General features: G+C 40.6%; 1 protein-coding gene across 15 annotated transcripts in view; it reads left to right on the top strand.

The window, feature by feature from the left end:
- The first annotated feature begins 870 nt into the window (after positions 1 to 870).
- LOC108142348 (gamma-aminobutyric acid receptor subunit beta) overlaps positions 871 to 21,917 on the top strand; it is a 33,646-nt gene continuing 12,599 nt past the window's right edge. For 2 of the 15 annotated variants that reach the window (XM_041708319.1, XM_041708308.1), the window contains exons 1-6: positions 2,213 to 3,790; positions 4,326 to 6,008; positions 13,025 to 13,122; positions 13,367 to 13,434; positions 19,537 to 19,763; positions 21,089 to 21,171. In XM_041708319.1, coding sequence (XP_041564253.1) covers positions 5,869 to 6,008; positions 13,025 to 13,122; positions 13,367 to 13,434; positions 19,537 to 19,763; positions 21,089 to 21,171 — 616 coding nt within the window. In that variant the 5' untranslated portion in view covers positions 2,213 to 3,790; positions 4,326 to 5,868. Of the gene's footprint in view, positions 1,002 to 1,048; positions 1,142 to 2,052; positions 3,791 to 4,325; positions 6,009 to 13,024; positions 13,123 to 13,366; positions 13,435 to 15,105; positions 15,174 to 19,536; positions 19,764 to 21,088; positions 21,172 to 21,917 lie in introns of those variants that run through there. The other 13 variants (XM_041708311.1, XM_041708312.1, XM_041708313.1 and 10 more) reach the window with 13 other exon arrangements.

The raw sequence follows: 21,917 nt of genomic DNA, 5'->3' as shown, positions 1-21,917 counted from the left end.
AAATTGAGCAAATTTGAATTAAAAATAGTTAAAAAAAATAATTATTATATTAAGTTGAATAAACAATAATATGGTAGATATATGAAACTACCATTTAAAAGGTTAAACAATTTAGCAATTAGAGGACGTTTTAATTAACGCTCAGCCCCCGCTGAGCTTATAAATTAATATTTCAATAAAGCCGGATTACACTTGCCAAACATTAAGTTCAATTTCGGGCTAAAATGAAGTTTGCCCAGTCAAAATTTGCTCAGTCATGGGTAAACAGATTTGCCCATCAACTGCATTACGCATACGCCATGAGATCCAGCCACTAGTCACTGCACTCTAAGCAAACCAGCCCTGTGCTTGCAGCTCAGCCCTCGTATGTTACTACTAATACAGTCCTTTGGCGCACAGTGTGTGTGGTGTGTTTCTGTGTGCGGGGAGTGGGTGTGTGTGTGTGTACTTGTATCCTGACGATTTAGCTGATTTATGTTGATTTGTGTGCGAGAAAGTTGGCAGTGGGAGGCAAAACGATTCCCGGTTGTACACAAAGCGCACATATACAGCGAAACAGTTGCGTGTGCTTAAAGCCTGCACCAACAACAATCCCTACTCGTTCATACAGATATATGCACGTATATATATATAGGCTATGGCTACAGGAGCAGGGCAACCAACTGAGACCTACAACAACTGTGCCAGCAGTGCGATGCCGAAAAGCTCTCCACTAGAAATGCGAAAACCGAGCTCAATTTTGCCCAGCCGAGAGAAGGTCCTGGCGATGGTCGTGTCCTGTCGGCTTCGGTCGGCCGCCCGGTCGCACCCTGAATTTTCGCGGCTTCGTGATGTAAGTGAAGTGCCACTGTGCCAGTCGGTCTCGGTCTCCGCAAAAAAATCAAACACGCCCGAGCTGAGTCCGTGAGCGAGTTGTGTCGAGTCGAGTCGAGTCGTTAACGCCGAGCGGATACAATTTTGTTAAAAAGCCCAGGCATAGATACATTTTCCACCTCTTTTTGGTAACTGACAAAACCCTTAAAAATTCTACAATCAAGTGACCTCAATGCGAAATAAAGTCAGAAACCGTTTTTTTTGGCAAATATCGCGAAAAAGGCGTAACTGCTGCAGTATTGTGTAGGGAGAGCGCGAGTGTGTGAGTGTGCGTGAAAAATCAAAGCACGGGAAAAGCGAGAGAAAACTGCTGGATATATTTTTAAAGACACCGATTGCGATTTCTGCAGATAAATTATGAAAATTATAATTAAGTAAAGTAGTGCAAAGGCAGGAATCAAATCAGTCTGCTGTGAAATACAAGCTGAAAACTAAAAACCACCAACACACACGTACGCACGCACACACACGCGCGAATTTGGCCGAGTTTGACTCACACACACACACACACACCAACACGCAAAGTCAAAGAAAAAAGCACTAAATAAATACAAAAGGCAACGGCAAAAAGGAGTCTGTTTGTTCCTTCTGCTGCTGCAACGTGTGGTACGTATGTGTGTGTGTGTGAGTGTGTGTAATGGAGGGTGTAAGCATGTGTGGGTGAGCGAATTTCGTAGACGCGTCTGTGTGTGTATATTCGCTTATTTGCTTGTGGTAGGCACTCTGCTTCGTCTTCGTGCGCTTCATCGTCTTGGCAGCTGCTCCTCCCGCCCCCTGACACTCCCCCTTTAGCGCCCACTGTACGCCCTTTGCTTTGTTTAATTTTCAAGCAAATTGTTGGGGCGGCCTCGTTGATTAGCCCCAAGGAGGAGGCGGCCTAGCCCGCATATGCTTTTAATTGCCAAAAACGTGCCCAGCCACACATCAACAGGGCGTCAGAGCGGGACAGCGCCAGAAGGAGCGACAGAGAGGGAGAGAGAGAGCGGGAGGGGGGCACAGGCTGCTGCTACTGCTCCTGCTGGCGCCCTGCTCCGCTCTTGATGATGACAGCGGCCACGAGGTTAATGGCTTAAAGTCTTAGCCGATTCCAGCCCTGCACATGAATATTTGAATGGCAGTTGACTATGAAATCTGCCACTCGTCTCCGTTAAAAGCACAGAAAGAAACTAGGGCTTCTTTAAGTAAAGGATTCGCGAATTTCTCTTTGTTAAATTTTAATTAAAAGATATCGAAATAAGTTTACCAACTGGATATATATAGTTTTCAAACATAAATTTCGATGATTTATAACAGGACTTTTAAATAATAGTAATATACTAACGAAAAACAACATTTAATAATTCAATAAGAGATAGAAAAGATGTGCTATACAAAAATGTTAAAATAAAAAGAACTTAAAACTCCTACTAAAATATATAATTTTTCGTGACGTGAACGTTCTGCTCAATATATTGTCAGTTTTATGAATAGTAGAGCGCAGTTTTGGGAGCACTCAAGGATCCATAATTTCCATTCCTGATGAAAGCTAAAATTTTACATTTATTAAGCAGTTGGGGTTAACGAACTGTAGAGTTTTATTGGCGGATACCTAATCAGTTTTTGGTGAAGTATTTGCAAGAGGAAAGGGTCGGATTGGCCATGAAAACATGGCCTGTAAAATCGGATTAAGTAATTAGAAAGTTGCCAGCGCATTAAGTATGCAAGTTCAAGTTAGGGACTGCATATTTAAAAGCCCTGTTGTGGGCCATCAAATATGTAGCAGAGGAAAAAGAGGCAGCGGCAGCGGCCAAAACTCATTAATAACTGTCGTCGTTTCGCATACAAAATGAAAGTATTTATGCAAGCCAAACAAAAGCGGTTTTTGAAAAACATCGAGGGGGCACGGCATAAATTTCAAGTGAAATGTGAAATGTCGAATGTGAGCGCTGCACACACGCAACTCTTGCCATTTTAATTAATGTCAAACTCTTATCATTGAATATAAAATATGCACACACACAGGGGAGATGGGGAAGCGAAAGCGGCTCACATGTGCATATGGAATTTACATACCAGCTCGCTTTTCTTTGTCAAGTTGAACAGGCTGAAGGAAACAATGCTCGGTCCCGTCCCCCTTCGTTGCCTTGACAAATCCTTTCTTTTTTCTCGGCTTGCCGCAAAAAGCAATCAAAGCAAAGGCACAAGAAAATTCCCCAGGAAAACGCATGCTTACCAATTAACGAGATATGTGCGAATGTGCAAGAAAGCGCGAGAAATTTAGCAAGAGGACAAAAACCCCAAAGAGAGAAACCACAAAAAGTGGCATACAAATCAAATGTGCTTAAAGAAAAACACATGCGAAAAAATTTATAAAAACAAAAACCAATACAAAGGCAGGCCAACACACACACACACATACACACTCATACACAAATAGGCACACAGCTAGATGATAGACAAGGGTAAGGAGGCTTAAGAGGTGGAGGGGGAAAATGGTCGACTTTGGAGCCAAGTAGCAAGCGTTTATGCTAAACAGAGTGTAACTGCCGGGGTGGCCAAAGCTGAGAGTGCACGGTGACATTTCTGCAAAAAGCCAGAAAGGATAACAACAAGGCAACACCAGAGCACACAAAAGGTGCCAGTCGACACGCACACAGACACACGGGCACATTAGGACCTGAGAGAGCGAGAAAGAGAGAATCTGGCTTTGCAGAAAGTGTAGCACACTTTCTCGCGCTCAGGCTCGTGCTATTTTTGGCCAACTCTCTCGCTGTTTCGCTCTCCCTCTCTCTTTCTCTGGCTTTTTCGTCCTGCAAAACCTTTTCGGCTCCTAGCTGGCCAACTGACTGCTAGCCAACTGGCTGTCCTGCCAAACGGTTTTCAAACGCTCAGCTGAGAATATGTAACGGACGAACGCGGCTGGCAAAACTCACAGACGGTACAAGAGAACCAGAAAAAGGGACTCCACAAGAAACGGCAACTCGACAAAATCTATAGAAAAGTGTCTGCCTCAAATGTGTGTGTGTGTGTATGCTTCTGAGTGAATATTTGTGTATGCGTGTATAAATTAGTTTGAGTGTATGAGTGCGAGGATGTTCTTTAGCAATAGCGTGAAATTTTCAAATAAAACGCGACGCGCCCTGATTCCTGTATTTTGCACATAGCTACAAGAAAAATTTAAGTAATATTATCTCAAATTAAAACTGTGAAAAAAAACCACAATTATTGAAAACCACATTGGCAAAAAATAATACTAAACAAAAATGTGCAACAAAAACTAGATAAAAAAAGACTTATATATGTGCAAATGTTTATAATAAATAGTAATCACAAAATAGAATATAAATCAGTTAAACAAAAATGTTCTTAGCCTGGAAAAAATTCGTACAACACAAAATAAGATATTAATAACCAAATTAAACAAAATATTTTAAAGCAATCAATTTAATTTAATTTATTTTCCTTTTCTTAAGTGAATGAACTAAGATAAGACTTTCGAATCTAGCAAATATGTCCCATAGTTTCCCGAGAAGCGTAGTTATTGCTGTAACCACTTAACAAACAATGCCCAAAGTTAAGGCGAAACGAAGCTCTAGCAATCGAAACCAATAAAATGAGCCCCGTCGCCTGCAACACCAACATCAACATCGGTCACATCGAGAAGGTTGCAGGCACTCTAAGGACAATTACAGCTGAAGCAACATCAACCCAAATCGGAACAGCCACAACGATATTGAACGAGCGATGAGATGGAGCGTCCGATGGGATGACGAACTCAGAAACTCAGTAAGGGAGCTGCAACTGAAACTGAAACTGAAACTGATACTGAAACCACAGCGGAACTCGAAGTCTGCGGCGACGAAAATAGAAAATCTGTGAAATCCAACCAAAAAACGGCAGAGGCAGCCATGAACAGTGCGGATATTTTGTAATTATTAATGAGCGCATAGAGCGGGCAGAGTGAGCGGGGTGAAGCAGCGCCGAACCGAGCGATACGTAGCGGGATATCACGATGTACACTCTGCTGGAGCTCGACTAACACACTGACACACACTCACCCCAGCCCAGGACCCACAATCCCGACAGATTCCCCACAGGACGACAGGACGAAAGGACGACGGCAGGCAGGAAAGGCAACGAAAGGCTCAATTTCAAGGAATTTGCAAAGCGCTCGCACACATACACACAGGAAACACACACACACACCATCACATGAGCGGGCATCTCTCCCGTCAGGATAGAAGTAATTAAAAGTAAATAAAGGAGGCAAGAGAAAACCGAAAAAAAGTCCCTAAGAGCGTGGTGCTGGAAAGGCAGGAAGTAACCTGATTACGGGCAGCACAGCAGCAGCAATTAATGCCGCAGGAGGGTGGAAGCAGAAGCAGCAGCAGCAGCAGCAGCAGCAAAACCAGAAGCAGAGGAAGCGCATCAGGATCTGCCACTGGCCTGAGCTCGACTCGATCTCCCATCAGGACGCGGACCGAGGATTGGAGAAAGGAACGGAGGAGAACGGAGTCTCAAAGGGGAACCACTCTCTAAGCACACCCACTCAACCATACACTTGCACTGAAGTACTGACTGAATGCCTCGCTGCCTAAACAACCAACTAACTCACTGACTGAGAGACTTCAACAAGCGGAGAAGTACGGAGAAAGCCCTGACTAGAAGCGCAAGTAGCCGAGCGAACCGGGGGAACCAGCTAGCAACTAAACTAAAGGAGCAACCTTGACTAATAACTGCAACAACAAGAACAACAACAAAACAACTACAACTTACTTTATACGCAACTAAATTAAAACAAAAAACAAACAAAAGCAAAAAGGAAACAAGAAACTAAAAACAAAAAACAAAAAACAATTAACCAAACAACCAAAAAACGAAAACTTCAATTTTTAATGCAAAACTACGAAAAAAGCCACGACAGCCATTTTAAATAAGCAACTCTCGCACCCTCCCGAAATTTGAACTTCCAACACCCGTAACCAACCAGCACACAAAAACACACATAGCACCACCATGAGTGATTCAAGAATGGACAAGTTGGCCCGGATGGCGCCCCTGCCCCGCACACCGCTGCTGACCATCTGGCTGGCCATCAACATGGCCCTGATTGCCCAGGAAACGGGCCACAAACGGATCCACACAGTGCAAGCGGCGTAAGTATCATTCAGTCTGTAATTATGCGAAATCATCGCTGGTCGAGGGGGAGTGTACCATATTCAATGCCATTTACTCAATTAGTGACATTTACAACTATCAATTAGGCTAATAACATCATAGAGGGCCGAGCTCGCCGCTAATTCGCATTAAATTATGGCCAAATAATGGTTAGCATGGCCGCAATGGCACCTCCCCTTTCGGAATAAAGAAAAACTATAGTTTGGGGCGGTTTGGGCAGTTATAATAACAATAAATTTGTTTTCGGGCCTGACACTTTGCTGCAGTGACCAGCCCCCAAGGCGCCAGGTGCGTGCTATACGAGTGTTTTTTGTTTTGTGGCGCCCAACGTGGGTCCCATAATTCATGGTAATTTATGATTATTCAAATCATTTTGCTGCAAAATGCGCTCAAAACTTTTCGTCCCAGTAGCGCTAATTAGGCAGAATGACAGCCTGCTTGACCTGGCAGTGAATAAATGCTCAGCTGTCCGACAGTTTGACTAAGTGCAGGCCATTTATTAGGCCACCCGCCGGAATCGGAGTGACCGTATCTACATCGTCATTGTCACATTTGCATGTGGCAGTCATTAAAATGGCAGGCAGCGACTGAAAAATGACAACTGCCACTCGATGGTCTTGTAATTACTCACCCGCCAACGTTCAACGGGGCGATGTTTATGTTTGTTTTTGGAAATCCTTGTGCAAGGATTCGGACCCAGCCATATAGACTCCCCCTTCTGCCACGTTAACTGACAGTTGTCAGCTGTCAGCGCGACAGCCGCTGAACCAATACACCCACTGTTACCCTCTCTGGGGAGACCCACGGGGTCCACCGCAACCGCATACAACACATTCGGACAACGCAAAGAAATTGCCACAATTGTGGCATTAGTTGTCAGCTACTGTGGCGTTCTGTCAACTTAATCACACAAATTATGCAAAGCCAGAGCTCTGGTTGGCACTGCCTTCCCTATTTTTTTTTTTGCCCCCTACTTTTGTTTTTCGTTTTTACCTTTTTGGGTTAGCGCTCATTAGTAAATATTTAGGCGCTACACAGAGCCACAAACATTTGCATAACATGGCAACCTGGCAAATTAGGCAAATCAAATGGGGGACTACGAGACTCCGCCGAATCTGAATCCAGGTCCGGATCCAAATCCGAATGCGACAACGACTACGAACGAGTACGAACGACATCGAGCGACTCGAGTACAAATGCACGTTTATGGGATTACACGATCGCGTGCCGAGCACACGGACGAGGACACGGAGATACACGCGACGTGGCATGATGTGGCTTATACGTGTAGTATAGCGTAACAAGAAGTCCAAATCGAAAATGTCGTGGCGTTAAGAGGGACGGCTAAAGTCAAGCGACTCCAAGGCGCACACAGGCACCGTTGTGCTGTTTATTTGGGCCAAAGAGGCAAAGGCAATGGCAAAGGCAACGGCAACGGCAACGGCAATGGCAAAGGCACATCCAGCGGAGCAAAGTTTACGCTACTTTTTCATGCAACATTGCACAGGCGCCGCCACAAAGTATGCAACACAAAATGACAGCCTTGCCGAGTCAAAGTCCCAGGCCCTCCTAGCCCCAATCCCATTCCCTATCCCAGCAAAAGGTTAAAGGCCAGAGCGACACAGTTTGCTCTTCCTGTGCGGCATGGGCATGGGCTTGAGCTGCTGCTGCTGGACCCGCCCCCTGCCTCCTGCGTCCTGCCTCCTGCTGGGCGTCCCGTTGTGCTCCACTTGCCACACAAGTGCCCACTTCACTGGGAATTTATTGATAGCAGATAATGCCAAAGTGGCAGCGACAAAAGCAAAGACCACCCGGGCTCGATGCCTGACTGCCTGGCTGCCTGCCCCACTATTTGAGTTTCAGTTAGCCTGACTCTGTGTAGCAGCTGCATCACTCGGGGGCAGCCACCAGGCAGCCAGGCAGCCAGCAGGCAGCAGCAGCAGCGTCAACAGCTCGCCGTCGAGTGTCATTGAGCGTAAATTGTTGTTCCTTCACATTTTGAGTATGATTGAAAATATCTTCAAGCGGCAGGCAGGCTGGCTAGCTGCCTCCTATGTATGTCTGTGTGCGGCGAGCTTGTGTTTTGCCAATCGCCATTCCACTTCTGCCTCCATCTGCTTTTCAAATATTTAATAAAGCCCCGACAAGGCAGGTCTAATTTTTTTCACATTTGCCCCGGCAAATACAATTCGAGCGGGCAACTATTTTTATTGGCCCGCCTGGAGGCGAGAGATATCCGCGCCTTAGCCATCGCCATCGCCGTTGCCATCGCCATCGCCATCGGTTGCCAGCCTGCTGTTCATTTTGCAAAATGTCAAGGACTCGCCAATGCAATTCAATTTTTTATGCATTTACCTCACCTCGTCCGCTCAGCTGGTGCATAAGTTCAAATTTGGTATGGGGACTGAGTTTAATTTAATCAAAAGGCCAAACGATCTTTCAGAGCAGCCAGCGTGCAAATTCCAAGAATAAAGGAATAGAAAAACGGTATCTATTATATTTGCATCGAAGCTGAATAAAAACCTTTGGTTCAAGAGTGTCAACTTGGGTATTCCCTGCTGGTTTGTTGACAATCAAATATAAATGGAAATTTATTGGATAAAAAACATGTTTAAATTTAATCTTTGGTAAGTTATGCACATAGCTTCATAGCTTTTATAGTAAATAATGCCTTCTGCGATTTAAAAATATTACAGAATCGCTATGGCATTTTAATGAAAATATGTAGAGCTTTAGCTTTCAAAAGCCAAGAGGTTTCTAAATTCCTGAAATTCCTGAAATTCCTGAAAGTTAAATATAAGTGCAACAGCTGGCAAAAAGCTAAGCAAAATTCTTTGCTTTGCATTTCAGTCGTTTAGAGAACAACCAAAACTTGTTTCTATAAAATGATTGAAATATATGAATATGAAAACGTTAAGTCAACTTTCTGAAACTTAAATGATTAATTTAAGTCAGGTCATTTTTTCTCAGGCTTTTCTGCAATGCGGCAGAATACCCCAAAAGCTCTATTAATTATTGTATATAAAACCCCCAGATTTTTCTTTTTTGTTGAGCAAGCCTGAAAAATATATTGAGGTAACTTCCAGTAGAAAAAATACTCGGGAAGCTCTAATGTTTTTTTAAAAATTGTTAACATTTTAAGTTTTAGGATTGATAAATTTTCAGTAGCTACTCCTTACAAAATTCCGTAAATTGACATACGTGTCACTGTAAAATATATAATGATTCATCACAGTTTTTAGTTGTTCTATTAGACACAGAAAAGAGTGGCGAACCAATAGCAGGATTCGCTACACCCCGGAATGAAAGTAGTACTAAGCAACAGCGAAGAGGAACAGAGATACTGAGATACCTAAGTATATGATCATAGCATATAAAATATATGGGCCAATCCCAACCTACGAGCCATTGTGGGGATACTTTAGCTATTCCCAGTGTGTCTGAAATTGGCTTTAACAAGTCCATAAACTGGGGCGTGGCCCAACTCGCCCCAGTGCTGTGCTAGCTCATAATAGTTAATGTTTCCATGTCCGAGCGGCTTTCCTGTGTGTCCCGGGAACTGGCTGCTCATTTTCAGCTGACTGCTGGCTGCTGGCTTATTAAGCGGATGTGTTTATTTTTAGCGACTGTCAGGCGGCTGTCAGGCTTCAAGTTATCACTTTATTAAAAAACGCTTACTCACACTCGCCCCAGAGAAGGGAAGCCAGAATCTAGAGGCTGGAGGCTGGGCGACCCACAGACATTTAGCCGAGTGCTTTATTGCGCAGCAGAAAGGCCTAAACCAACTTTTGCTTATCTCGACGTAGGCGTTTGCCTCAGTCCCTGCAGCTGTCAAGACGAATATCCTGGGTGGGAAATAGGAACACAGAGAAAACGGAGACGGCGGAGAAACGGAGACGAAGACAATGACAAAGACTGCGAAATCGCTAAAAGAAAGATAATATTTGCTAGTAGTTTTCGCATTTCCGCTTTGTTTTAACGTTTCACTTGAAATTTATGCAATGGCGCGTGTCCAACGCAGCGTATACGTAATAGCTGGCACTCAAAGTGCCACTAAAAACGACAGCGACAGCGAGAACGACAACAAACAATAACGACAATATTTTCCACAGCTTTCCTCACACACATACACACTGTCACGCTGACCAGCCACACCCACCCAAACACACACACACACACACTCACACATCTATACATATATAGCAAACGTGCAGTGCCTCAAGATAAGGCAACAAACTGTGGCCAGCGATAAGATGGCGTGGCACTTGAGGCGACACGTTTTGGGCTTGGCTGTCGTGCGCATGACTTTGCATTTTGGTTTTGTTACAGTTACGGTTCTGGTCCTGTTTATGGCACTGTTTCTGTTTCTGGTCCTGTTCCTGTTCCTTCAGCTGCCCCAGCTGCTTCCCCCAGTTGTTGCTCCTTTAGTGCTGTTTTCGTTACCCAAGTCACTCTGCCATCCTAAAAGCTGGTTGGAAAAAACTCAAATTGTTACCCACTTACATGCAAGGGGCTAATTGCACGCTGCACAAATGTGCACTTACACAATGGAAATACATCGACAATTGGGTAATTTTCCTAACATTAATATTTTAAAACTCGGAATGTCTGTTGTTTTTCTATGTTGGTTTAAGTAAAGTCAATAAAAAAAAAAAACATTTACAAACGACATTGGGAGTACCACAAAAACTAATTGAATTTTAAATATGTCTTACGGCATTGGACTAAAAGAGTGATTACAAAACCGTTTTGAAATTATAATAACAAAAAGGTATAACGATTTGGTTATATTTTTACATTATTTTTTAACAATAAAATATTTACTGGTTTGAACCATAAAAGGTTTATATAAAAGGCTAGTGAATAGAAATGGTTTGAGATTGTTTTGTATGACATTGAATCAACATTTTTGTAAAGAATAAGAATAAATATAGTTCTTCAATCATGAAGTTTATCTTCCTGTGTAGTCGAAAGTGCGGCAGCACTTCTGGAAACTGCAAACTTAAGACGGGGTTCTTCTCGTATTTTTGTGCTCTTTAGTTGCCCTCCATCAATAGGCAAATATTTGACGCCTCAAGTACGACCTATTGACATTTTCTAGTGCACTTAACGACAAGCACGCCTCATACACAAACCCACACATACATGCTCACCAACTGGGGCTGCATAAATTATTTGACAATACGTCGGGCATAATATTAGTTTCACTTAGCCATGGCAGGAGCACATTTGCATATTACGTATACGCCACGTTCCGCCTTGGGAGCGGCAAAAGCGAAGCAATCGGAAAGTTTTTGGCGCGTCCTTCAAGTAATTTTTATTGCAGGCTGTCAAAAACTTATTGACAGCACCTGCCAGCAAAAGTAGCAGCAGTGCATAAATTAAACTTTAATGGCTAGCGCGGCTAATGGCGCAAAGTGTTGGATGCCAGTAACCGTAACCCGTACCAATGAACATTGCGCATACGCAGCATTGTACTCGCACCCCCACACGCACACACACACCCAATCCCAATCAAAAACTCAAATCAAATAGCAATCAAAACTTTTTCATTATCAACATCAGACAAGAGGCCCGAAAAATAAAACCGCATAGAAATGGGAGTACGAATGTGGGTGCGGGTGCGGGTGCGGGTATTTTCATACATATTTATAAATAGGCTGCCTTTTTTGCCGTCGGCTTTCGCTTTGATGCCCACGCTGCGTATACACAATGGCCCGCCATCGACTTGGGTTAAAGCTCAAGCGAACCCAGAGAGGAAAACCGGGGAAAAGGACAAGAGAATCGGGGAGAGCAGCGAATGTGAGAGAATGTGGGCCATGGCACGCCCCGGCTTGATTACAAAAATTATGGGCGACTTTTGTGTGCTGCAAAATTAAAATCGCATCAAATCAGCAAATCAGCCACAACAATTGACTTGTGAATGTGCAAATTGGGCAAAATACTCGCACATAAATAGATTGCCATATATATTATATATTTTGCCGACACAAATGAAAGGCAAACAGGATAAGTGAATGCCAAAAGAGACACTGAGCTCCGGAAAACGCGCAAGCGCACATCGAGAGACAAAGTCTGTTCTGTTCTGTTTATTTGCAGGCGCAACTTTTATTAAATTGTGATTTTGCTCACCAGCACGCACACACATCGCACATTGCTCTGGGGACCCCCGGGTCCTGAGACCTGAGACCTGTGTCCTTAGTTCTGAGTCCTGAGTCCTGAGACCCGATAGCTGTGTATCCAACGGCTTTCGCAGAGTTGGAATAACAACAAACGCGCTTTAATAGCACAGTTTAGCGTAGAATAGACGCAAATAAACAGGCATTGAAGTGCCTGGCGACTGGCAACTGGCAAACTGGCAAACTGTGCCTTCATTGCCAGGCACATGCAATAAATATTACATACAAACGCTGGTGCTGGGGGCGCACTTGATGCCGCATAAAGCGAAAGTGGCACACCCACACACAGTGCCACATAAACACTTAACCTGCAACGACCGCCGAGCGCAATGTCTGTGTCGACTGTCAGTGGCTTTTCCAGGAAATGCTGAATGTACCATATGGAAATGATGCACAGCAACAAATGCCCTGAATAAACAGCCACGCGCATTCGAGGCAATCGAACTAACATAGATCAGTTTTTTCACTTCTCCCTTAAATAAGAGGTTCGACCAAACTTAAAAGGACTGAAAAACTCAACCATACTATTTAGGAGTGTTGTCTTACTTAACTTTTACAAAAACTGTGTATTACTTCCTCGAAGTCAGGACTAAATGATTAAGTGAAATCAACCAAACTTAAAGGTGAAAATAATACTTAACAAATAATTTTTTTTTAATTTATAAATTTATTTAATAATAATCCCAATATCCAAGGTCTGCTGTATTAGAATATTTTGATATCTAATCTGGATATATGATGTTGGGCATTTAATTTACGCTTTTTAAGAATTATGTAACCCAATTAATAAAACAAAATGTTGACTTTTTTTGCAGAACTGGCGGTGGCAGCATGCTGGGTGACGTAAACATATCCGCTATACTCGACTCCTTTAGTGTTAGTTACGACAAAAGAGTAAGACCCAATTATGGTGGTAAGTAGACCAATCTGCGGACACCCCCTCTATCTAGCTACACTTACCCAGCTAAAAATCAAACCCAAAACGCAACGCGACTTGAACGAAACGCAAATGGGGGCACAGCCTGGTAAAAAAATATATATTCAATATATAGGGTGGTCGAGGCGCAGTGGGATCCGAGAATTACAACACTAGACTAACTCTTTATACCCTACCGTACATAGCTATGTAACACCTACTATAACATACGTGTTTGCAGGACCTCCTGTCGAAGTCGGAGTCACCATGTATGTGCTATCGATCAGCTCGCTCTCAGAAGTGAAAATGGTACAAACTAATTGAACTTTGTACCTTTCTATTATCGTTAAGCGCTCTCTCGCATTCTATATTTACTTATCTATCTACTCCTAACTCTATCTCTCTGTCTTTGGTCTTTGTTGTTGGAGTTTTCTTTCGAGTTTTCATTTCTTTTTGTAAACACTAAACGCATTAGTTTGTTGCTCTCTCACACTCACACACACACACAAGTCTTGATTTCCTGATTTCCGTGGTACTACCAACTGTTTCAACTGTTTTGCTTTGTATGAACTCTCTCTCTCCGAACACTTTCTTCCATAGATAGAACGATCTATTATTTCTAACCGTTGACCAAAGTACACCAGTTGAAAGCGTTATTTGCGAATCTTATCCACACCCGTTCGTATTGTGTTTCCTTCTGTTTACAAGTAAATGGTATTATTTTCTTATCAGTTACCCTTTTGGTACTAAATCTCTCCAAACTCTAACTCTTCCGAATGTTTAGTTTGTTTTATAGCCGCTGTGTTTTAGTGTTTTCCTCCAACAATTTCGCATTCATTTCATGAAATGAATACGTTAGCAAAGGTCTGTGCTAGGAGCTGACGAGCCATACGAACCCAGAAGCCAGAATTTGTAGGGTCAAATGTGTTTTAGTACTTGCCACGATATTTTTCTCACATCGTCAACACATTGTAAACTAAATGTCAACTCTCAAACCCATCAAAAACCAACGATTGGCAAAAGCTTTTTATGTTCCTTAAGCTCTACAAAATGACTTCCTTCTGTGCTCACCGTTACTTTTACCTCTGTGTGTGTTTGTGTATGTCTAATTGGCCAGCACATCGAAATTACCCGAAAATAAACCAACACACACACACAAACAACAGCCACAGTAACAAACAATCCATCAACATTTCAACCCTTCCGGATCTTAAACCCCTCACATTCCAAGCGAAACTCTTGCCTCTCACTTCATGCGTATTGTTTTGTCTTCTTCTTTTTTGTAGGCCCACTTAACTCATACCAAGCTTCAAGAAAAAATTTCATAAGCTAACTGCTGCCAAATCGCAATACCCACACAATAAAATCTCTTTCCAAATAAGCAATGCAAATGAAAAAATGGTGTGTGAATCCGCTATTCAAAGCAAAATAATCTACTAGTTTACAAAACTATTTATTTAATAGGCGACCTTGTTTTTGAAATACCATATTTTTTAAAGCAACTGCTATTCTTTCGTGTAGCTGAAAATACATACAAAAAATACAACATTAATGTGAACCTTAAGTAGTCAACTGATTTGGTTTTCATTCGGAGCGTGCAATAAACAGAAGCAAAAGCATCAAACACAAATTTAGTAAGCCACCAACAAAAATATAGACAGCCAAAAAATACAACAGCAATGCAATGCACATCGCTTGCCAATTTAAGTGTTAACCGTAACTTATATATTTAATTTTGCTAATGGAAATTAAACAGCACCCGACGAGCCCAAGGAAAGGCGCCCGAAAGTAGGCAGCGAAAAACGAAAAAATATGTCAACGTACTGCGTCCATTGTTTCTCGTACCGCTGTGTGTGTGTTTCAGTTCTCATATTTTGGGTTTTAGCCACATCTGACATGAATAACAACAATAACTACAGAATAACCATACCAAACGCAAAATGAAAATTCCATCAATCCGTGTGTGTGTATATGTTGCAGGTCCCCCTGTGGAGGTTGGCGTCACAATGTATGTCCTCAGTATCAGTTCGGTTTCGGAAGTTCTCATGGTACATACGTAAAAATATATGCCAAAAATAATAAACAAAAAAAACCAAAATATACAATTTACCACAGATACAAAACAAATGTTCCGTTTTTTTTTTGGTAAAAGCAAACAAAAAAAATTCATAAATCTACTCGTATACTTCTTAATTTCTCTCAGTCTCTACCTCTTACCTGTAACTATCTCTCGCTCTCTCTCTCTATAAATATCTCTGTCTCTTTTACTATATGTTTCTCTCTCTCTATGTCTGTCTCTGTTGCTTAAATCTCATTTTGTGTCTTAGCATTTGTTAACCTTTTTAATTTCGCTAATTGGCAACAGACATACAAATTCATTACAATTACTTTGATTCACTTAAGATTGTGTTTGTTTCGACCATTCAAAGCCAACTGCAAACCAATATCTATATACATATACCAATATAAATATACAAATTTCTGCCAATTAAATGTTGTGTGAAACGAATCGTTATTGCAATGCAATTGCCAACTATGAAATTCCAATGTTACATATTCGTTTTGTGTTTATTGTTTCAGTGTTAGCCAATAGGCCATGATGTTCGCAAATTGTTTGTTGTTCCATTTCAAAGCTTCTCGGCCAGAACAATGCAAACCGTAATATACGTACTTACATTGAGATTACCCCAAATTTTACACACTTTGGTGCTACACTTTCAGCCCAGTCCAAATGCTGCTCTCTCTTTCGCTCACACTCTCGCTATCTCTATCTATTTCTCAACTTTGACGCTTTGAAAATCCATTTCAATTTGTTCAGCTTCAGTTTGCTGTCTTTTGCGTTCTTTTGTCTCCATCGGAATTTTCATGGAAAGCAGTAACTGCGATAAAGTCAATCAATCTAATTGCTGTATAAATCTTTATTTATCGCCCCATCGAGTACATGGCCGAAGTTCATCCATTCCACGCCCACATACACACTGACACTATGATGGGACCTACCCCGCCCCTACAGAGAAACGAGAGATATTTATTCCATACTCATGTATCCACCATATTCCAATACTCCCTTATAACCGTCATTCTGTTTGTTGTGATCTGGTCAAATGCATAATAATAAAATCAAATTAATCAAAGCGGCCCCATTGACAATGGCTGCGCGCATGCGTATTTGTTAACAAGATGAATATGAATGAATATCATAATCCACACACCATATATAGCATATAATCAAGCTCGGTGTCGATGTGTTCATCAAACGATATATGGACTTAGCCTATTTGTACAAGGGACTACTCGTTTATGCCTGTTTCTGTGTTATCGTTTTCCTTGATTTTGCTCTTTTCGCGACGAAATCCAAAAAGCCTCTATCTCTTTATTAATTCATTATTATTATACTGTACAACTTGTTCTATAAAATAATATTGGATTATCGATTATTTTCTTAAAATGACTATAAAATTATCCATAGTCTGTACGTCGCACGTTCTTATTGGTTCATTAATTGAAATATTTTTTAAGAGCTTTTAAAAAAAAAATTAATACAATACAAGTCTCTGGGTTAGATTCACATAAATTATCAAATCGTAGGGGTAGGAAACTCATATTTATTATTAAATCTTTGTTGTTTTCTCTCGAGTTCTACATTTTTATTGTCAGAATTTAACTTAACTCTACCATCATTATGTGTGACAAAAAGAGAGCATCTGACAGATGGAAGATTGGCGCACACGAAAATTTCCAAATACTCAAAACAATTCGTTGAAAAAGTCGCTGAATTGCACTTAAAAGGACCTCACTTACTCACCGAAACACACAGAATTTAATGCACTTTTGTTGCATACACAAAAAAACACACTCTCACTGTTTTAACTTAAGGAAATGTTCGTATGACATAAAGCAACCAACACAAACGCACCGTTTGGCTTTGGCAATCAATTTATGCGAAAATAACATGCCCAACACGAACGTAAACACGAACATACTGCCGTTTACAATCCAGCAAAGAAAACACGTTAACAAGGATAACAGCAAAAAACAACAACCACACTTGTTCACTTTCAGCCCGATCATTTCTTACATGACAATTTTTCATTTCCACATATTGTGACCCGGTAACAAAACAGAATTGCTACGCTGCTAATGAAAATAATTCAAAAATAAACTGAGCCAATGCCAAACCGAAACAAGAACAACAACACGCGTACACACACATAGACACGTTTACAGATATCTATGCAAATACACTGAGAAAAATCTTCTGAAGGAAACCTCTTTTTTGTTATATAACTTTCGTCTTTTTTTCATGATTAATTAATGTTTTCTTGAATTATGCAAAAGAATGATTAATCTGAAATTTAAGTCCGCCCTTGAAACGTCAATTTAAAACAGTAACAGTAGAAAATTTTTTAATTTTTAAATTGCTTTTATTCCAAATTCAATAAAGTAACTTAATTACCATTTAGAGGTTAAACTTAAGAATAATATCTGTTAGCAAGAACTTTTGTCCCTAAATTTTTTTGTCTGTATAAACAGTGACAAATTTACATAAGACAACCCGTCCAATCCAATCCAAATTCAGGCGAGCAGCGAGGCAGTTAAAATCAACATGACATGAGGTTACTACCGAAAAACAACGAATAAAAACATAGTATCAAGGAGTAAATAAACACACATCACACACATATCTATATGTAAATTGTAAATGGTATACTATAAAGAGATGTATAAAAATATAACAAAAAACTCGATAGACCCGCACACGTTCGGGGTTATTTGTGAACCATCTAAAAATACCGCCATGCACATAAGTATTTGTATTTAGAGTTCATTTTGTGTGTATGCCAAGAACATAAAAGTACAAAAATCCAGGTTGACCCAAAGAACCCTTTTTGCAATGAAAAAACCCCACCAACCCAAAGCAGAGTTATGGAAATTGCATAATCCACACGAAATTTCATTTGCGTTTTCGATTACGCTTGAGTTTTGATTCGTTTTTAAGTTCAATTTGTGTTTGAGTTTTTGTTTTGGGCGTGCCAGAAACCGAGTGGAAACCAAATCTACCAGAAAAAAGCAAAGAGAAGATTGCAGGCAACCCACGAGAACCGTGTGCAATTTTCGCATCGTAAATAAAACACATAGTCATATAGAAAATACGTATACGCCATGTAGACACATACCAGCTAGCACCACTCGGCGTGCGTTAAAGTACTGGCAAAGTACCCAAAAAGCAAGCAGTGTGCGGCCTATAAATATTTATAACTACTTACAAATGTTATTACCTGCTACTACTACAACTACAACTACTATTATTATTACATTTGCATTTGCATTTACCTTTAACATTTACATTTACATTTACATGCTTTTCCGTTTAATTTTTGGTTCCTTGTCGGCCACGTGACGCGCTTGAAGATAATGATATGCAAGACTGAGAGAAACAACTCGAGTATTTGTCCTTATATCCGACCCACCCAAAAACAATTCCCAAACACACACACACAGCCACAAGTGCAAACACACAGATACAAGCAAAGCAAACACAGCCAAATTGTTTGTCGTTTTACAGTCCAATCCAGTCCAATCCCCCAATCGACTCCGATTCTAAACATTCAAATCGTAGCCGAATACGCTTAGCTTCGAGGCACAAGCAGAACAGCTGAAACAAAAGCGCCAAGCCAAAAAGCCAAAAAGCCAACGATACCGTATACTGTATAAATCGTACAAATAACAACCTGCCAGCCTGTTGCCATAGATGCCATAGTAGTCTAGTCTAATAACCCCTGTTAGTAGCCAGAAAAGCCAAGCTACTTCACAATCACAGCAACGAATCCATACGAATATTTGTGAGAGGTTTCCGTACTACTTTAATGCTTACCCGATCCCAAGACCCCGCTTCTGCTGATGTAAATACGCTTAGTAACTTAATTTAATTCAGTTATTTTTCTGTTCCTCTGAAGATCTCATTACCCCCCTCCGAAAACGCTGTAAAAAGTATCAATTCGGTGTTTTTGCATGTTGTCTTAAGACCCCCTCCCCCCCGTTATGCCCCATCTTCCTGTATAAATTGATAAAATAAATTGTTGCACGTTATAAATTTTCCTTGGTTTAAATTTGCCGCAAGTTCCTTTCTTTGTGTGTTTGTTAAGTGTATCTGTTGTGCCCAAAAAGAACTTTCCGCCTAGTTTTCACGAATTCTCTCTATCGATTTCTCTATGAATTTTTTTAGTTGATCGAAATAAATTTTTAAACACACAAAACTTTTAGTTCCTAGTCGTTTAGTTAACTAGATCCGTAAGTTCTCACTGCCGATGTTTACTAATATGAATAACCTCTCAATCTCTTTTTGCTACCTTTTCCCTTTTACCAAAAAACCGAATCGAATCGAATTGAATCGAATTGTGAATTGAATAGGACTTCACATTGGATTTTTACTTTCGTCAATTTTGGACCGATCCTCGTTTAGCGTATAGAAAACGACCTGGTGTAGAAACACTATCGGTTGGATCAGAGTTCATTAAGAATATTTGGGTACCTGACACCTTTTTTGTAAATGAAAAACAATCATATTTTCACATTGCAACAACCAGTAATGAATTCATACGTGTGCATCATTCTGGATCGATAACAAGAAGTATTAGGTAAAAACCAACTCAACTACTGCAACTCCCAACTCCACGCTCTCAATGAAAGCGAACATTAACATTTTTAATTGTCTGTATATGTGTATGTGTATTTAACTATTTTACAACTAACCCTACAACTAAAATAAACCCAACAAAACCAACCTAAAACCAAAAAACTACAACAACTACAAAATACTTTAAACATTCTACTCTATCGTTAAAATTATCGTTTTGGCCCTTTTTGCAACTTACATTTTTTTTCTGTGTGTGTATAAATCGATGTTGTAATTTACTAAATCTAATTGAAAATGGAAAATTTCTACAGAACGAAAAACAGTTTTCTTCCAAGCGATTAAAACTAATCAAGTGAGTTCAATTGGCAAGTGAAAGTGAAAGAAAGTTGGCAAATTTCGAGCGATGCAGCTTCTTCTGAAGATTTGTGAATTTCATGAAAGTCATCGGTTAGAGGTGCAAACTGTGCGATTGTACAATCGATGCTATTGATTATTCGACTATCAGGCTAAATTCGGTTTGAAATTGTTTTTTACGTTTTATGTTATGATGGTAACAAATATCTGGCCATATTTTAACCCGATTGGCTGGTAAAAACATAAATCACTTCATACCATTGATAGGATGGAGCTATACTATCCATTAATTCGACCTACCCAATTGTGTGGCTCATGAAAGATACAAAAATGCATTTCCCCCCACACCAATCACAAGAATCAAGATCAATAATCAACAACCATCGAAAACCAGGGATCGCATGACTATCGAAGGTACCTTCTATCTCTCGTGTATCTGACACCGCAAAAAGGTTTGACTAGCCGCAGTAGCTCGGCTACTGGGCTCTCTTTTTTCTACTACCTTTAAACAAGAATCTGTCCAAAATCGCCACAAAACCCCAGCAGCCACCCAATGACTAAGCAACAGCCACAAAATAAGTATGAGTAGCGTTTAGTTTTCGTAGCTGTAAGCAACAATTAAACCAACGACAACTAAGTAAGCCAAATAATGTTAAACCCTGCGTAAGAGCCAATCAATCGCCTCACTATCTACAACTAAACTGCCACTCAAAGTATCTCTCACTTACCAAAACAGCAGCAAAAATATATATTTAACAAATAGCTCATATCCAATTGAACTCGCTCTGTATGTAATGACTTGAAAACCCCCCTCAAACCTCGTAAATGTTGTGTGTATATAATAGAATGTAATTTTTTCCAACCCTCTGCTCGTTTGTTTGTTGATGTTCACCTGATTACCCTTGATTCCGTTACTAATCGAACAATCTCTCTTTCCCCAAAACCGAAAAAAATGTGAAATAACCCATTTAGATTGACTATTACCGCATCGTGTCCGATGAATCTACAATATTTCCCCATGGATCGCCAGCTGTGCCACATTGAAATTGAAAGCTGTAAGTACATTGATCTGAATTACCAATTACTGATGTTTAGCCAAGAAATGACAACCAGATATGATAATGAGAAAATTGTGAAAATTATCAATGAATGTGAATGTGAACAAAGCAATATGTGAACAAAATAAAACCAACTCATTCAGAATGTCGGCAGGGGAGTGGCCAAAATAAAGTGTTTTTTGGCCAAGAATTTTGTGCAATTTTCCAGTGTTGTAGAGAGCTTTGCATTTACCTGTTATTTTAGCCAGTAGCCTGCACCCTTTAGCCACCATCTGCACCCAGTTTTGGCCACTCCAAAAAAGCCGAGCTCAACTCTCAAGCAAAGGCCGTGCGCTGTTTGTTCGGTGTGGGCAGAAAATCGAAAACAAGCTTATGTGAAAGAAACCAAACCGAAACAATTAAAATGCAAGCAAGTAAATTTTAAGTGCCACAGATAAAAACACACACACACACACCCGAAACACATTCGATTGAGGAAAAAGCAATTAAGTCGCTTTCGATATGAACAATTGTGAACAGAGCAATTATGTTGCCACAAATAGCAGGAAATCGAATTGAATTTACTTCAATTAAATTGTCTTTAGGCAAAGGTTAGGCGGCAAGGAATTCATTTTCAATTTTAGCTCTCAATAGATTTGATTTATTATTTCGAATGTCTGTTTTCAGTTCATTGTGCATATTTAGTTCAACTAAAATGGTCCCCACGCCCCACCAACCAACTCATTCAATTACTCAAATAGTTT

This window comes from Drosophila elegans, unplaced genomic scaffold, assembly GCF_018152505.1.
Source record: "Drosophila elegans isolate 14027-0461.03 unplaced genomic scaffold, ASM1815250v1 contig_208, whole genome shotgun sequence".
Classification (NCBI taxonomy): domain Eukaryota; kingdom Metazoa; phylum Arthropoda; class Insecta; order Diptera; family Drosophilidae; genus Drosophila; species Drosophila elegans.
Note: the sequence above shows the minus strand (reverse complement) of the source record. Positions and strands in the feature narration are given on the sequence as shown.